General features: G+C 39.4%; 2 protein-coding genes across 4 annotated transcripts in view; one reads left to right on the top strand and one right to left on the bottom strand.

Annotated features, from left to right (window-relative positions):
• LOC138745947 (structural maintenance of chromosomes protein 1B-like) overlaps positions 1–16,262 on the bottom strand; it is a 299,213-nt gene that overhangs the window by 108,588 nt on the left and 174,363 nt on the right. The gene's annotated exons all lie outside the window — the stretch shown is intronic.
• The window catches only part of fbln1 (fibulin 1), a 104,878-nt gene continuing 102,412 nt past the window's right edge, over positions 13,797–16,262 (top strand). Inside the window, exon 1 of one of the 3 annotated variants that reach the window (XM_069903527.1) lies at positions 13,797–14,033. In XM_069903527.1, the coding sequence (XP_069759628.1) occupies positions 13,973–14,033 (61 nt within the window). In that variant the 5' untranslated portion in view covers positions 13,797–13,972. The remainder of the gene's footprint in view (positions 14,034–16,262) is intronic. The other 2 variants (XM_069903529.1, XM_069903526.1) reach the window with 2 other exon arrangements.

Here is a 16,262-nt window from a genome sequence, read left to right as displayed (position 1 = left end):
TGATTAACTAATTTCTCATTAATGTGGACAAGTGGCAAAGAATTAAAAACCAAAGGGGAAGCAGGTACGCTTCTACTACATGATTCCTCCACTAGACATATATTCCCCTTTCCTGCCCACTCCGCTTTCTGCTCCCTCTATAACACCATCATCCACTCCTCCATCCCCACCAATTGCCCCTTGGCACCTATGACTGCAGGAGATGTTCCTCTCATGCCCAATACGACCTTCCTCACTACCATTCAGGGCCCCAAACAGACCTTCCAAGAAAAGCAACACTTGTGATTCTGCAAGGATCATCTAATACATCTGGTGCTCCTGTTGTGGTCTCTTCTATATAGGAGAGACTGAGGTAGACTGGGAGACCACTTTGATGAGCACTTTGGCTCTGTCTGCCGCAATAACATGGATCATCCAGTAGCTAGCTATTTAAATTCCCCACCCTATTCCCTTACCACCCTCAAAATTGGAGGAATAAAACCCCACCTTCCGTCTGGACAACCTCCAACTGGATGGCATTAACATCAACTTTTTCGGTTTCTATTAGAAACTCTCCCATTTTCTTCTCCATCTCCTTTCCTCTAGCTCTGTCCCTCCCCCTCCCCCTCTCTCTCATCCCCCCCCCCAACCTTTTGCCTCTCTCTCATAGAGCCACAATCAATTCTCATCTTTCCTCTTATCATATCCAATTAATACTTTTTGTCTTGGTCTGTACTCCTCCCCTCCTATTCTTCCTGTTTTTTCTCTCATACCTTGAGGAAGGGCTCAGGTCTGAAGCATCAGTACAGGCAGTCCCTGGATTAAAAATGAGTTCTGTTACCTAGGTCTGTCCTTAACTCAAATTTGTTTTTAAGTTGGAACAAGTACATATGGTCCTTATTTGGTGTCAGTTAGTCAAATGTTTGTCTCAGTATATAGCACATAGAGTATATATTTTACCTTTCTTTGCATGTAAAGCATTTCAGAAACACTTCTGAATACACTACAACATCTTAAACATAATACAGTATATAATTGGATGACGTAGGAGAAGATGATGGAGAGATGGCTATTGTTGGAGAGGATGGACCTGGTGCTGCGATATGCTACTTGCGATGCTGGGTGATAGCAGCATCGCGCGAGAGTATAGTACAGCATACTCTCTCACAATATTGACTCAATGACGCTCGAGCCGGAAGTTAATGGCACTCTACTTCTGGCTGGCTTGTTGGTTCATAAGAATGAGTTGTTCGTAAATCGGACGTTTTTAATCTGGGATCTGCTATGGACGCTGCAGGACCTGTTGAGTTCCTCCAGCATTTCTGTCTTTTGACATTAAATACACAGTACTTTTTGTAATTTGGTCCACTATGATTGTGACCTATGGAAGAACATCAAGGTCCACTTTGTATTTTTACCCCCATATATAGATGCAATACTTCAACACCTCAGGAATATGAGATATAACACCAACAATGTTTCTGGTAGATGTTTTGCATCAAATGGGAAGATTGCCAAACTAATGCCAGTATGTGTGTTGAAGTAAATATTTAACCGCACTGTGACAGTCCAACATCATCATACACCAACTCAGGTGGGTGTTAATGCCAGAGCTTCCCCAAACAGCTCCTGAACTTCCAGATCATCCCTGGTGGACCAAAGGAACACTGAAAAGGGATCTCAAGAAAACAGACATGGACATCACAAACTGGGAGGACCAAGTCACTTAAGCTCAATGGCTACACATGCTTCATTAGGTAGTGCATAAATTTAGTGCAAGTAAATATCTATATTTTGGTTAGCTTCTGCTTCTAGGATTGGATTCCTAAATCATAACAAGAGCATCAGCATTTCTGAGGGCAAAAACATTCTCAAGTTAAGGGATAACCAAAAACAACAAATAATGCAAACACAGAAATATATTACGATTGGAAAATTTTGCCTCGCTAAATATTAAAACAGAAGTTTACCTGTATTTTAGTTCTGATTTGAAAAGTTCACAGTAATTACTTTAGGACTCTAATCATGGCTCAGCCAAATGCTTTTTTTTAAATCATATGTATGACCAGTAACACATTGTGTATGAAAATTATCCCTAAGAAAAAAAAAGACTTTAATTGAAATGGCCTTTCTCCTCTCTTGTGGTATACCTCGAAGTTCCTTAAATCAATGAAGTACATGATGTTGGGAACTTGACAGCTAATTTGATTAATTCAATCTCCCTCAAATAGCAGTACATTACAAAAATTACTCTCCAGAGACAAAGGAGACTAATCTTCAAAGGTACAATTAAATCACAGAGAGCAAGAATTCTTGCCTGTGGGCACAAATCCATGAATTTAAGTTGCTTCTTTGCTTTAAAATGTAATTCTAGGAAAACTGAACTGCAAACTTAAAAGTTCAAGACCAATCAGAGATCCCTTTTGTTGATATTGCAAAAGCCACGGCGCCCTCTGCAGTAATAATGGGATCCATCATTTGGATGAACAACAAACAGAGCCTGTATGAGTTGTCCTTTTATCTATGGACATCTAATCCATTGAGGTTGCAAAGTCATTATTTAAATAAACAAATATTAGTGACTGCACATTACATTTTATTACCCAAAATATTTTAATCTTGAATTTTTTTTTACAGATACTGATATATCTGCCATGTTCTGTTCTGTTTTCATAGAATCTGCCGTAAGATACAAACAAGCTGAAATCTGCAGTATCAACACACACATATTATCTATAGAAACAAATCTGCAAATATTATCACAATATTTGAAACAAATCTGCAAATATTATTACAATGCAACATATATTTGAAATAAATCATACATTCTGCATGTCTTCTATTTTTATTTTAAGTATTTCAAATATTTTGACTCTAAATTCAGTACTGTACTGTACTGTGGACAAAAATTACAAAATTTAAAAATACATTAAAGGCAGTACAGTTAGCATAGCAGTTAGTGTAATATTGTTACGGCACCAGTGATTGGGACCAGGCTCGAATCCCGCGCTGTCTGTAAGGAGGTTGTATGTTCTCCCCACATCTGCGTGGGTTTCCTCCAAGGTGTCTAGTTTCCTCCCACTCTTCGAAACGTACCAGGAGTAGTAGGTCAATTGGGTGTAATTGGGCAGCACTTAGTCAAAAGGGGCCTATTATCATGCTGTATGTCTAAATTAAAAATCATTTTAAAAACTAACCCTAAACTGTGTTATAGTTGGAAAGTATCATCTGTAAACTAAGTCACTAAAGCAGTTTTGAGAAACTGGTTTAAGGTATCATCTAAATTAATAAACATGAAAGTGTGTTATGAATGGTATTATTTATATTACTGTACTCCACAGAGAAAATCATAATATGGATTCTCGATCATTTTTTCTAAAATTCTCTGGGGATAATTTTGACCTTAGGCTATATTGCAAAATTTGCAATTGTGAAATGGCAGCCCATTTTACAATTCTCTAAGTACTTATTTCTTTTTGCTCACCATGAAACAATATTATTTCATGAGTTGGAACTTAAGGAGTGGAAATAAATTGCAATTGGATTTGAAAAGATTGGAGAATTGGCTGAATTTAGGTAAATGTCCTTTATTCTAAGGAGGTATAAAGTTATGCACATAATTAAAAATAATAAATCCCATGGATGTAATATGAATGTTAAAGGCCAACAAGAGGAGAAAGGCTTGAGATTTCTGAAACATTGGTTATGTATCTTTATCTTTGGTATATAAAGTCCACTGTTTGACCTGTTGAGTTTCTCCAGCCTTGTTTTTTCTTCAATCACCGTGTCTGCAGGCTTTTGTGTTTTACTCTCTGCTTGAGAGCGATTATTTTGATTCTATTCTTTGGGTTCATATTTACTGTCTGTCAGCAATTATCAAAACAAACTTGAGTATTTTATTGAAATTGAAAAAAATCATAAAATTAAGGTCACAGTGATTTTATATACCCCGACTTAATGAATTTAATCAGATTTGGCCTCCATGTCAACAGACATTGTGACACTGGAGGTGAAGGGTAAAAGGAAATGTAACATGAGAGTATTGAAAGTTGAATTATACACTTTGGATTTGCTCAACGAAGCAATGATTAAAAAAAGGAAATTTGTAATGTTAGTAAAAATTTGTATATGGTGCAATTCAATGCCATTTGAGATGTAAACTTAACTAGATAGAATGAGGAGTCAACTTTCTAGATTTTTCCTAAGAGTGTTGAACTGGAAGTGAACTCCAATATCACCATCTTAAGCACTGGGTTTCAAAGGACTTTCTCACTTGTGTGGCAAATATGTCAAATTGTTTGGTTGTGATCATTTCCTTTGTATTTCTACCAACCGAGCCAACCATCTCCTGCATGCCAACAGTCTGTTCTCTGATGACAACAGCATGCACTGCCAATTAACAACTCTATTCCTTTCAACTAGTAGCAATCCATTCCAGATGTTGTTTGCTGCTGAATGAAAGTCATTTTCTCCAAGAGGGTCAATGAGCAGAAGGCCGCTTGGAATAGCTTGAGAGCCTTTGGATAACCTTTGTGCCTCAATGAAGTAAATGTCTGCTGCATTGTGAGTGTCAATGCTGACTGACACGGAGGTTTACACCACTTTCAAGCTGAAAAGGAGGTCCTGCTGGCTTCTCAAAAGTACCTTTTTTGCTTGAGGTGATTGATACCCATGCTCCTTGACCTCCCTCACTGGTTATAATGCAGGCCAAACATCGGACCCACCATTTTCATGATGCTGAAATTACACTACTCTTGTTCTGATCAAGTGCTCTGGGGCAGAACTGACATGTGATTTCTCCCATGGAGGAGCTGTATGCACCCAATCCCTCCATTGCACATGTGTAACTCACAGCTCTAATTAACCCTCAAGGTACCAGGATCTAAGATGGTGTTTGGTGATATTGTTGAAGGGAAAATTAATATCACATCCAAGGTATTTCTTTAAGTTACCTTGAAGAAAGGCCTGAAATATTGGTTGCACATCTTTACCTTCTTTCGACGCTGCGATACCTGCTGAGTTCCTCCAAAATTTTTGTTTTTACTACAATCACAGCAGCTGCAGTTTTGTATTTCACACTTTTTAGTTTTGTGAATTGTTTTACAGGTCTGAAGCAGAGAGGAGTGCAACAAAACAGCTGGAGAAATGGCTGCCATGGGATAGGTATTTGTGTGTACTTCTGTGAGTTACATTTAAGCTTTTAACTATATAAATTCTGTATCTACTCAATGCTGCAATTGCGAGTTATGTTTCTAAGGGGATGGGCCGAACCATGATAAATAAAGTGAGCCATGGACTTTTTTCCCCCCCTCAACTGCACCCAGTTTTAAAGTAAAAGTACTTCTGGCATCTTTCATCAGCTCTTTTTTGTCTCTGACCTGTGGATCCTCCTATAATTGTCAGCTTGAAGGACATGTGTCTCCCTCTCAATCTTATTCACAAGGATATGAAGAATTGTCTTGTGAAATTGGGTGGTCTGGAGTCAGATACAGCAATGAGCTCTCTGAACCCTTCTCCATTAACAATGGCGTGAAGCAAGGCTGCATTCTCACACCAACCCTCTTTTCAATCTTCTTCAGCATGGTGCTGAAACAAGCCATGAAAGACCTCAACAATGAAGACGCTGTTTACATCCAGTACCGCACGGATGGCAGTCTCTTCAATCTGAGGCGCCTGCAAGCTCACACCAAGACACAAGAGAAACTTGTCCGTGAACTACTCTTTGCAGACGATGCCGCTTTAGTTGCCCATTCAGAGCCAGCTCTTCAGCGCTGTTTTGCGGAAACTGCCAAAATGTTTGGCCTGGAAGTCAGCCTGAAGAAAACTGAGGTCCTCCACCAGCCAGCTCCCCACCATGACTACCAGCCCCCCCACATCTCCATCGGGCACACAAAACTCAAAACAGTCAACCAGTTTACCTATCTCGGCTGCACCATTTCATCGGATGCAAGGATCGACAACGAGATAGACAACAGACTCGCCAAGGCAAATAGTGCCTTTGGAAGACTACACAAAAGAGTCTGGAAAAACAACCAACTGAAAAACCTCACAAAGATTAGCGTATACAGAGCCATTGTCATACCCAGACTCCTGTTCGGCTCTGAATCATGGGTCCTCTACCGGCATCACCTACGGCTCCTAGAACGCTTCCACCAGTGTTGTCTCCGCTCCATCCTCAATATTCATTGGAGCGACTTCATCCCTAACATCGAAGTACTCGAGATGGCAGAGGCCGACAGCATTGAATCCACACTGCTGAAGATCCAACTGCGCTGGGTAGGTCACATCTCCAGAATGGAGGACCATCGCCTTCCCAAGATCGTGTTATATGGTGAGCTCTCCACTGGCCACCATGATAGAGGTACACCAAAGAAGAGGTACAAGGACTGCCTAAAGAAATCTCTTGCTGCCTGCCACATTGACTACTGCCAGTGGGCTGATATCGCCTCAAACCGTGCATCTTGGTGCCTCACAGTTCGGCGGGCAGCAACCTCCTTTGAAGAAGACCGCAGAGCCCACCTCACTGACAAAAGACAAAGGAGGAAAATCCCAACACTCAACCCCAACCAACCAATTTTCCCTTGCAACCGCTGCAACCGTGTCTGCCTGTCCCGCATCGGACTTGTCAGCCACAAACGAGCCTGCAGCTGACATGGAGATTACCCCTCCATAAATCTTCGTCCATGAAGCCAAACCATAGAAGACAGGTTGAGTTTCCTGTATCTGAAATACCGAAAACAGAAAAGATCCAAAAACCAAACATTTTTTTAGTGCTGACATGACATCACATGCGGTCATGCCCATGTGGGGCTCTGATGCTCTGTTGGTGCCAGTTTGATTACAATAATACTAAAAACAAAAGGGAGCTGGGACCAAGTCTTCAGCATCGGCTACAGCCGGAATTGGCAAATGCGACTCCATTCTCAACATCAGATGTGGTGCCGTCCGCCTCGAAGAAGTCACTATGGGCTCCCAGGCAGGAGCAGGTAATGGTGACAGGAGTGAAGAGGTATCAGGGACCAGTTGCAGCAGTGGTAGGGAGGTGCCAGGGACTGGCAGCAGAGATCTTTTTTGAACGTATTAAACATTATTTCATGTGGATTTTCCACTTCTGGTGTCATGTTGTTGTTGTTTAACCGCTGATACAGTATTCTCCAGATGCTACTGTGCCGTTTTTGGGTTTTTTGCAGTTTGGTTCAAAAAACAAAAAAAACCCAAAACCCAAACAGCATCTTGTCCCAAGCATTTCAGATATGGGGTACTGTACTGTATTAATCTTGCAGACATTTTAGTGGAGAACAATGGATAAATGCCCTACAGCTTGTGGCTTGTGCTTGCAAGGCACAGAAACCATTTTATTAGCCAGTTGGTCTAAAACAGAGCCATTTGCGATGAAGATCTGTCAATCAAGATGGTGTCAGTTCTTCAGCCTCTCAATTTTTCTTAATCTTTCATGCTGCAGTGGTGCATCTCATCCACTCCAACGATCTTCCTTATGGAAGAATTCTTCATAATGAATGGGAAGCTCATCAAGCTGCAGAAATCCCTTGTGGTGGTACGCCACCAGCCTACTGCAGGGGGCATCCAATGAACCTGCAGGTGTGTAAGGGGACAGGACAACACCTGGCCGGCTGTCAATCAGTCAGCCTGAATGGATCAAGCCCCACCCAGTCGGGTGTCAATCACCTTCTGGGATATAAGCCTGCGCCAGCCTCCCGAAGCCTCACTCAGAGTTGCTGCAGCCACAGCCAGCCTGGTTCTGTGCAAGTCTTTGTGGATTAAAGCCTGTTGTACAGTCTTTATCTTTGTGTGTGTCTGATTCTGGCTAAAAGTGCACCACACCCCTCTGTAGGACCAAGGACACCAAGCTTCAGTAGTTAAGCTGCAGCATACAGATGACACGTATCCCCACTCATAGGCCAAGCACCAATTTATAATCAATACTTTTACTAAAGTATACAACAGGATGAGTCTTACACACATCTGCAAACAGACATCCTGCCCTTGCTACTAGCCTGTCCTTGCTGTATTACTTTATCCTCGGTTAGTAGATCTTATTTACAAGACCCCAGAAAACATGGACAAATTCCCATCAGGCACAGACATCAATGATGAAATTCATGATCAACTGCAATGCACCAATGAAGCCTTTGGTTGATTAAGTAAAACCCATGATACCTGGCACAAAACTCATAGTTTGGCAGTACTCAATGATTTCTGCCTTCCTATCTATTAAGACCTAGACAGCATACAGGCTTTGGAAGACTAATGAAGATCACAAAAAATTGCAGATGCTGGAAATCTGAAACAGAATCAGAAAATGCTGGAAACCTCAGCAGGCCTGGAAGCACAGAACACTGTCAAAACCGGCAGATGGAGATGCAAGTTAATTTTGAGTTTAAGAGTTTTTTAAAAAATTTAGACATACAGTATGATAACAGATCATTCAGCCCACATCTGTGCTGCCCAATTTATGCCCATTTAACCTATGCCTCCATTATGTTTTGAACAGTGGGAAGAAACTGGAGCTCCCATGGTAAACACACGCAGACATAGGGAGAACATACAAACTCTTTTCAGACAGCATGGGAGTCGAACCCTTGGCCCTGTAAAGGCATTGCACTGACCACTACACCAACTGTACTCACAAAACAAAATAATCCTCAATTCCAAGCAACTGCCCAAGAAGAAGACAGCTTAGTAGAGAGATACCTTTTAACATTTGGAGTACTGACATTAATAAGCATATGGGTAACTGAGAGCTGCTCAGTTTTGATCACTGTGAACTGTGAATTAACATGAATAAAGAAATATTTTCCACTTAAAACTCATATGCATATTTTCATGATAATTGTAATTAATTAATGAGAATGAAAGTATGAAGAGACAAATATGTTTCAATAACATAATGAATAATTTGATAATTAATGACAGATTTTAAGATGCATATTATATTGTATGTCTTGTGAGTTCCATTGTGAGATTAATAAAATGAGGATGCGACAGTTCATGGATAGATAACTTTAAATTTTGATTAGCTGAGTAAGCTCTGGCAATGCTTATTGGGTGACCACTTTGTCGTACACCTAAGCTCTGTTTGTGGGTTTAAACTTGAGCTTCCTGTAGCCAACCATTTTAACTCACTAGCCATTCCTACAATGACATGTCTGTCCTCAGCCTCATCTATTGTCAAGTGAGGCCAAGCATAAGAGTGAGGAATGATGCGTCATATTCCTCATGGACAGCCTGACGCCTATTAGCATGAACATCGATTTTTCTAATTTTACGTTTCTCCACCTTCATCTGATTCCACTGTTTCCATCTCTTCTTTGCATTCTCCTGCACATCTTTTTTTCCCTCTCTCTAACATTTCTTCCCCCCACACCTTCCTAATGGGTTCTCCCTTTACCTGTCTCTTCATTTCTGTCCTCTCACCTGTGGGCCCCTCCTCCGGCTTCTTTTCCCCTTTATATTTGTAATTTTACCTTAGACTTGAGAAAGGGTTCAAACTCAAAGCATTGACTGACTATTTCTACCAAAAGATGCTGCCTGAATTGTTGAGCTCCCCCAGCAGAATCTTCCCCCAAGATTCTAGCATCTCCAGCTTTTGTGTTTCTCTGTTGGTTTACTTCTTGTTGATTTCAATCTGACAGCCTTCTATAAACAAATAATGAAGTGAAACTTCATGGTCTATGTACATTATTATGATTGTCACTGATTAAAAGATAGAACAAGCTGTATTGCGGTGTTCCATTGTCTTCCTCCCTCAATCTAAGATTGCCTTAGCATATGGGTGTGTTTGCATAATTCAAAATTGGAAGGAATAATCGCTCTTAATTACCAATTCTTATCATCATTATTTATCAAGTATTCTCTTGTCAGTAACCAAAGTCCATTTTACAGAAGATTTTTCTTAATTTTAAATTTAGGTGTACAACATCGTAATAGTCTCTTCCAGTCCACGAGCCCGTGCCATCCAAAAACCCCAATTAACCTCCAACCCCAGTATGCTTTGAAGGGTAAGAGGAAACCAGGCCACCTGGAGGAATCCCACACAGGCAAGGGAAGAATGTATCATCTCTTTCCAGACAGCACTGGACTCAAACCCGAGTCTCTGGCGCTGTAATAGTGGTGGGCTAACCGCTACACTAACTGTGGTCCATATATATATGTTTGTTTTTGATTAAGATGTTAGAAAACACATTACTCCATGAGCTAATGTGAAAGCCCAATTTTGTAATCATTCTGACTTTAGCAGAAGTACTGGTTAACAGGAAGATTTGTGCACAAAAAATAAAATCCACTATTTAACATTGAGATAGAATAGATGAAAGAAATCCACATATAGCCATTACCCCTTGTAAAGAGGAGGTTTAGTAAAACTGAAACTATAAAAAAAGACTATGCACGGCTAAACGACAGAGTCTTGATAATTTGAGAATGCAGGGTTGGTCTTGCCAACATTATGAAAGAGAAGAATAGTGTATAAATGCCACTGTGAAGTGGAAAATAAAATACTTTTTATGAAAATCCATCCTTTGCTTTGGTGATTGTGACAGGATAGATAGAGATTAATGACAATTAGGATGGACACTGGAAATTGGGATTGGGGGGCTGGTCATTAATTGTGAAGTGGAGAAGAGACACTGTGATCAGTGGTAAAGCTGAAGCAACTCACAAAGAAGCTGGAGCAATTCAGTGGGTAAGACAGCATCTGAGGAAGGCAATAGGCAATCAATTTTTCAGGCCATAAACCATTCATTGGGAATAACAGATGGCTGAATAAAATGGTGGGTTAGGGGATGGGGGAGGAGCACACGTTGGGAGGTCAATACAGATGTGAGAGGGAAGAAAGAAAGGAGCCAAGAGGTGAAGGGGAAGGGATAGAGGGCTGAGAAAGATTTACTCTAAAAGGAAGAAGGAAGAGAAGGGGGTTTGGGGCTGAAGGAAGAAAGTTGAGGTGATTGGCAAGTGGGTGGGGAAGGGAAAGAAAATGAAATATAAGGGAAAGCAAGATGGATGGGGAAGGGGGTTACTGGAAATTGGAGTTGATATCTATGCCATCTGGTTGAAGACTACCAAGATGGAATAAAAGGTGCTCTTCCTCCAATTTAAATGTGACCTCAGTGTGAGAATGGGGTGTGTAATTGATGTGGCTGGGCACTAGGAGAGCAAAGGTGTTCCATGAAGTGATCCCTTAATCTGTGCCCCATCTCCCCAATGTAGAGGAGGACTCATTGGGAGCATTGGATGCAGTAAGTGACCCCTACAGATCAGAGGTGAAGTGTTGCTCACTTGGAAGTACTTTTTGGGGCCCCAAATGGTGGTGATGGGGCAGATGGAGGTGCAAGTGTTACTTTTTTTTGCAGTCACAGTGATAATTGACGGGGATTTGGAGAGGGGGAATGGGGCAGCCATTAGCAGGAAAGGTTGAGTGGATAAGGGTGTCACCAAGACAGTGATCCATATGGAAAGCAGAAAGAGGAGGTAGGGTAGATGTGTCTGGTGGTTAGATCCCAATTAAGGTGATGGAAGTTACAGAGGATGATATGTAGGAAGCGGAGGCTAATGGGTGTTAGGAGAGGATGAGGGAAACCCTATCTGTGTTTTATCTTGGGAGGGTGTCTCCTTAAGTTATTGCTATTCCAGGCACACCCAGAGAGCAGGGATGTCTTAGCAGCTGGTAAAACGGATAAATCCCATGGCCTATTGAATCCCAGTGGTTTTGAGAAGTAAAGCAGGCTTTGATAGAAACTTCCTAAATAGATAAGAGGTGCCAGATGACTAGTGAATTGTGAATGTAATATCTTTAGTTGAATAGAGCAGCAGGCATAGGCCAAGAAGTTGCAAGCCAGTGCATCCAATATCAGCCATGGGGAAATTATTGGAAACATTTCTGAATGACAGGATTGATATGCACTTGGCAAGAATTAATCAAAGATAATCAACATAGTGTTGTGATGGGGATAACTGTGTGAATAACATGAATGATTTTTTTTCAAGAAGTTGTCAAATTATGTTGATAGGTATAGTTCAAATGATGCAATCTACATGGACTTTGACAAGTTCACACATGGCATACTGGTCCAAAGTGCATGACCCATGGGATCTAAGGCAATTTGGCAAATTGAAGACAAGATTTTCTTGATGATAGGAAGCAGATGATGGAGATTGTAACATATATTAACAATATGCATATAAAGGTAGGAAATATGGTTAGAAAATTTACAGATGACACAAAAATGATGGCAGAATTTAATTCTGATAAATACGATGTGATATCATTTTGGAGGATTAATAGGGTTGGGTACATACAAAAGAGTGCTGAGGAAGAGGTGTACTTATCCAAAGATCTCTGTAGGTAGAAACAGAGGTAGATAAGTCAATTCAAGTCAAGTTTATTGTCATTTGATTGCATAAGTACATCTCAACGAAATAGTGTTCTCCAGTCCTCATTGCAAAACATGCAGACACACAACTGGACATAAAACACATACAGGTCAAATATTCACATATACAAATAAATAAATATTGTTTCATAAATATAAGAGCCTCGCATGGTTAGTGTGAGCACTAAACATCCTAGACATTCATATTTATGAATACGATGGTAAACATGGCATTCTGTTTTAGATAGGGAGAATATGAGAGCAAGAAGGATCTCGTATAATGACACAACATATTTGTGAGATCATATCTGGAATATGGCCAGCATATTATGGAAAGGACACAATTGCACTGAAGAGGGTGCAGGGGGTACTGCCAGGGATGGAGCCTTTTAACTATGGGGAAAGACAGGAATGGATAGGTTGGTACTTGAAGTATATAAAAAGGTGAGGGACATAACAAGGATAGAACATGGGTAAATCTTTTTCTTACCAGAGGACATAGGTTTACGGTAAGGTGTAGAAGATTAGGAAGGGACTTCAGGAAGTATTTCTTTCACTCAGAGGGCGATTGTAATTTGGAATGCACTGCTGGAAGAATGATGGTGGTGGGATTTCTCCTAACATTTAAAAAGCATCTGGATTGAGCATTTGAAATATCATGCCATAGATGGCTAAAAAAATGATTGCTCTGAAGTTGTGGGCCATAGGGGCTTGTTTCTGTACCAATGATTTTCTCTCTGACCTCATGATTCCATGACTCTTTGAAATTACAATTTTCAAGAATTTGAATTTTATTTCTTTCCAGTTTACTTGGACTCTGTAAGATAGCTAATTTTAAATCAAGCTCAGGATTACCTCTGAAAACATAATCTGAATGTATTCATAACATTTCTTACTCCTTTAACAAGCGCATGTTCCTTTTTTTCCAGCTTTTAGCCCTCTTGACATCCTACTGATTATTAACTGAAGGTAAAGGAAAAAGTATAGATCAAAGCCAGATTTTGCCAATTGACATATAGTCTGCAGCATTAGTCAAGGAAAACTGTTCAAGTCTTGTCTCATTGCCCTGATACATGACAGAAAATGTCATATTTAACAGAACAGTAATAATCCAATGTCTTCAATCCTTAAAAATTAAAGGAAAATGTCTTGCAGCTTTTGCAGAGTTCTGACTGATTATGATAGAATTTAGTATTGTAATGAAACATTCATTAGTGTAATGCTTAGAAGAGAGAAGTTGATAAACTTTCTGTTAAATTAAGAGCAGCAGGAGCATTGCTGCAGTGAAGGCCTGCAACCCCCACCTCCCTGGCTGAGCTCCCCTCCGGGTGTTTGGCCAGAAATCTTACAGGCTAATTGCTAAGGAATCTCTTTTGGAAAGGGCCAGACCTTCAAAGTAAATCCTGTGGGCTTTTTTTTAATAAAAGAGTTGTGGTCAAAGGCAGCTTCAGTTAGTGCTGCAGTAGAAAGAGCAAAGAAGGAACAAAAGAACAGAGAAAACTAAGGAAGAATAAGACATTTTATTTTAGTGAAAGAACAGAATTCAGCATCTTTGTTCTTTTAAAATTTGTAACAGAACATTTTCTTTTCTAGTTTACAGCTTAATGGATATCCCAGCTAGGGTGTTGAAAATATTGCTCAGTCTGTTGCTATTCAGACTACAAGGTAAGGAAAAATTAATTTGCAACAAGTACTTCCATGACTTTGCTCTTTGTAACCATGCTAGCCAGCTGCTGGCAGTCAGAAACAGTGCTCCTTTGTTACCAATTTGAAAAGGATAGATAATCAGTCTATGGCTGAAAATTTATTAAAGAGTTTTTTGGCATTTTACCTGGAATAATTTAAATCATACTGCATAAGATGTTATTAATCAGATGATGGGGCTGATTTATACTTCAAAATACTTAAAGATGTATAGCTATTTTTTCAACTTTGTCTGGATTTCAGAATAAATATGGGTATTTGTAGGCCCTGTGTAAGGATTTCCCCATGCAGTTTTGTAAATCTATCAGGTTAACTTGTGTTCGTAACAGAAATTAGTTTGGTTACCATTTTTCAGAATTTTTAACTCTCCATCAGAATGTCACAATGTTCTAAGTTGGGTATAACCAACATGTTTTTCAAGTTTTTTTTTTAATAGCTTGAAGAAAATAAAGCAACTATGCAGAAATTTAAATGGGACTAGCTTGGGGAGACAACTCTGTTAGTGTGGACAAGTTGGGCCAAAGTGCTGTGGAGCTCTATGTAAAATAAAATCTGTGATTTGCATTGGGTGAATTTGTTGATATGCTGTACAAAATTACTTATTTGCCAGGCAAACTTTCCAAGGATTTAACCTAATTGCAGGGCTTGGCATAATTATGTTATAACCCATTTAAAAAATGTTATGTCAAACCAACAAAAGAACGTCTATCCTAATGGTATAACTTCAAAAGCTGTTTGCCCCCACCCAAGCCATATTACCTGTGCAGCTCCCTGTGTGTAAATCTGTTTGTCCCCTGAGGCTGTACAAACCCAGTAAAGCAACAACCCCACAAAAAAGCGGCAAATATATAAGGCAAATCTGTTTCAGGCTTTTTTTAACGATAAACTTTAATGCAGAAGTTAACTGGGACTGGGTCAACATCTGTGAAAATGACTGAGTCTGGATCCATACAAATTTATGTACCACTTCCAAAAAAATTGAAGAAGAAAATTCATGATAGTTTACTAATTGTGATACGTGTGCATAACCTAATTTGTGAAATAAATTCCTATGATCAGATTTTTAATATCTTGTATCTGTTCATTTCCCAATTAATATTTTATTTAATTGTTTGATGTATTTGACTCAATAACCTTTTTTTCCTGACTCAACCGTGGTAATTTGTTCTTTTGATCAGGATAATCTGAATGGTCTCGGCTGGCATGGCAGCACAATTAAATTCCTAAGTATTGTTACATAAAGCAACATGGCAAACATTTTTTGGCATTCATTAAATACACAGTAAATTGTTGCTGTGAGGTATTTTGATGCACTAATTGTATTGCTGTCACTGTGAATTTCAAATAAACTTTTTTCGGAAAAATGTTTTAAAGTAGCTGGTCTACAAGGGTAATTATTGGAAAATTTGTAACTCATCTTACACAAGCTTAAAAATATATTTTTTCTTCTTCTGATCCATCCAAAACCCCAACATGTTTCTGCCTCTGGTGTCAAGCATCAAACTATATGTTTTTTTTGGATAACACTTCATACTATAACTGTGCAGGAAGTGAGTCCTATGTCATATATTCTTGAGTGTTGAAGTATTCAGTTTTTCACCTTTACTTTCTGGCAGAATGCTGAGTTCAGTTTTTGTTAACTTACAAGTCCATACATAATTTTAAAATGGTAAATATGGAGGCACACCATTTTGTAATATAGCCTAATCATTTTGAATCCAAGAAAGATAAATTTGAGTTTTGTTTTTATGATGGAAAACCAGCTCTGAAGGGCTTCAGGCATATATGAACACAATTCAATAAAAGCTCATCAACACACACAAAGTAACTAAAACTGCAAATGGAATGTTGACTCTATTTCAAGGGGATAAAATACAAAAAAATAAGTACAGCTGCTTCAGTTGTGCATTTCCTTGATCAGGCCCATCTGGAATATTGCATTCAGTTGTATACTCCATACTTCAGGAAAGATATACTTCCCTACAAAGAAGGCAAAATGAAAATTAATCAGGAAGATACTGAAGTTTAAAATGTTCTGTTTTGAGGAATGATTATTTAAACCTAAGTTTTAAAATATTGGGTGATGAAAGTTGAACAGGCGACTTAATTAAACTGCTTCAAATATAGTGATTCAATATATTCAATTGGTTGGTCCAAAAGGCAGCAAAAAAAAAGAGTGGAAAATCCACT

The sequence above is a fragment of the Narcine bancroftii genome, chromosome 11, assembly GCF_036971445.1.
Source record: "Narcine bancroftii isolate sNarBan1 chromosome 11, sNarBan1.hap1, whole genome shotgun sequence".
NCBI lineage: Eukaryota > Metazoa > Chordata > Chondrichthyes > Torpediniformes > Narcinidae > Narcine > Narcine bancroftii.
The sequence above is the reverse complement of the archived record's forward strand: the minus strand, read 5'-3'. Positions and strand labels throughout refer to the sequence as shown.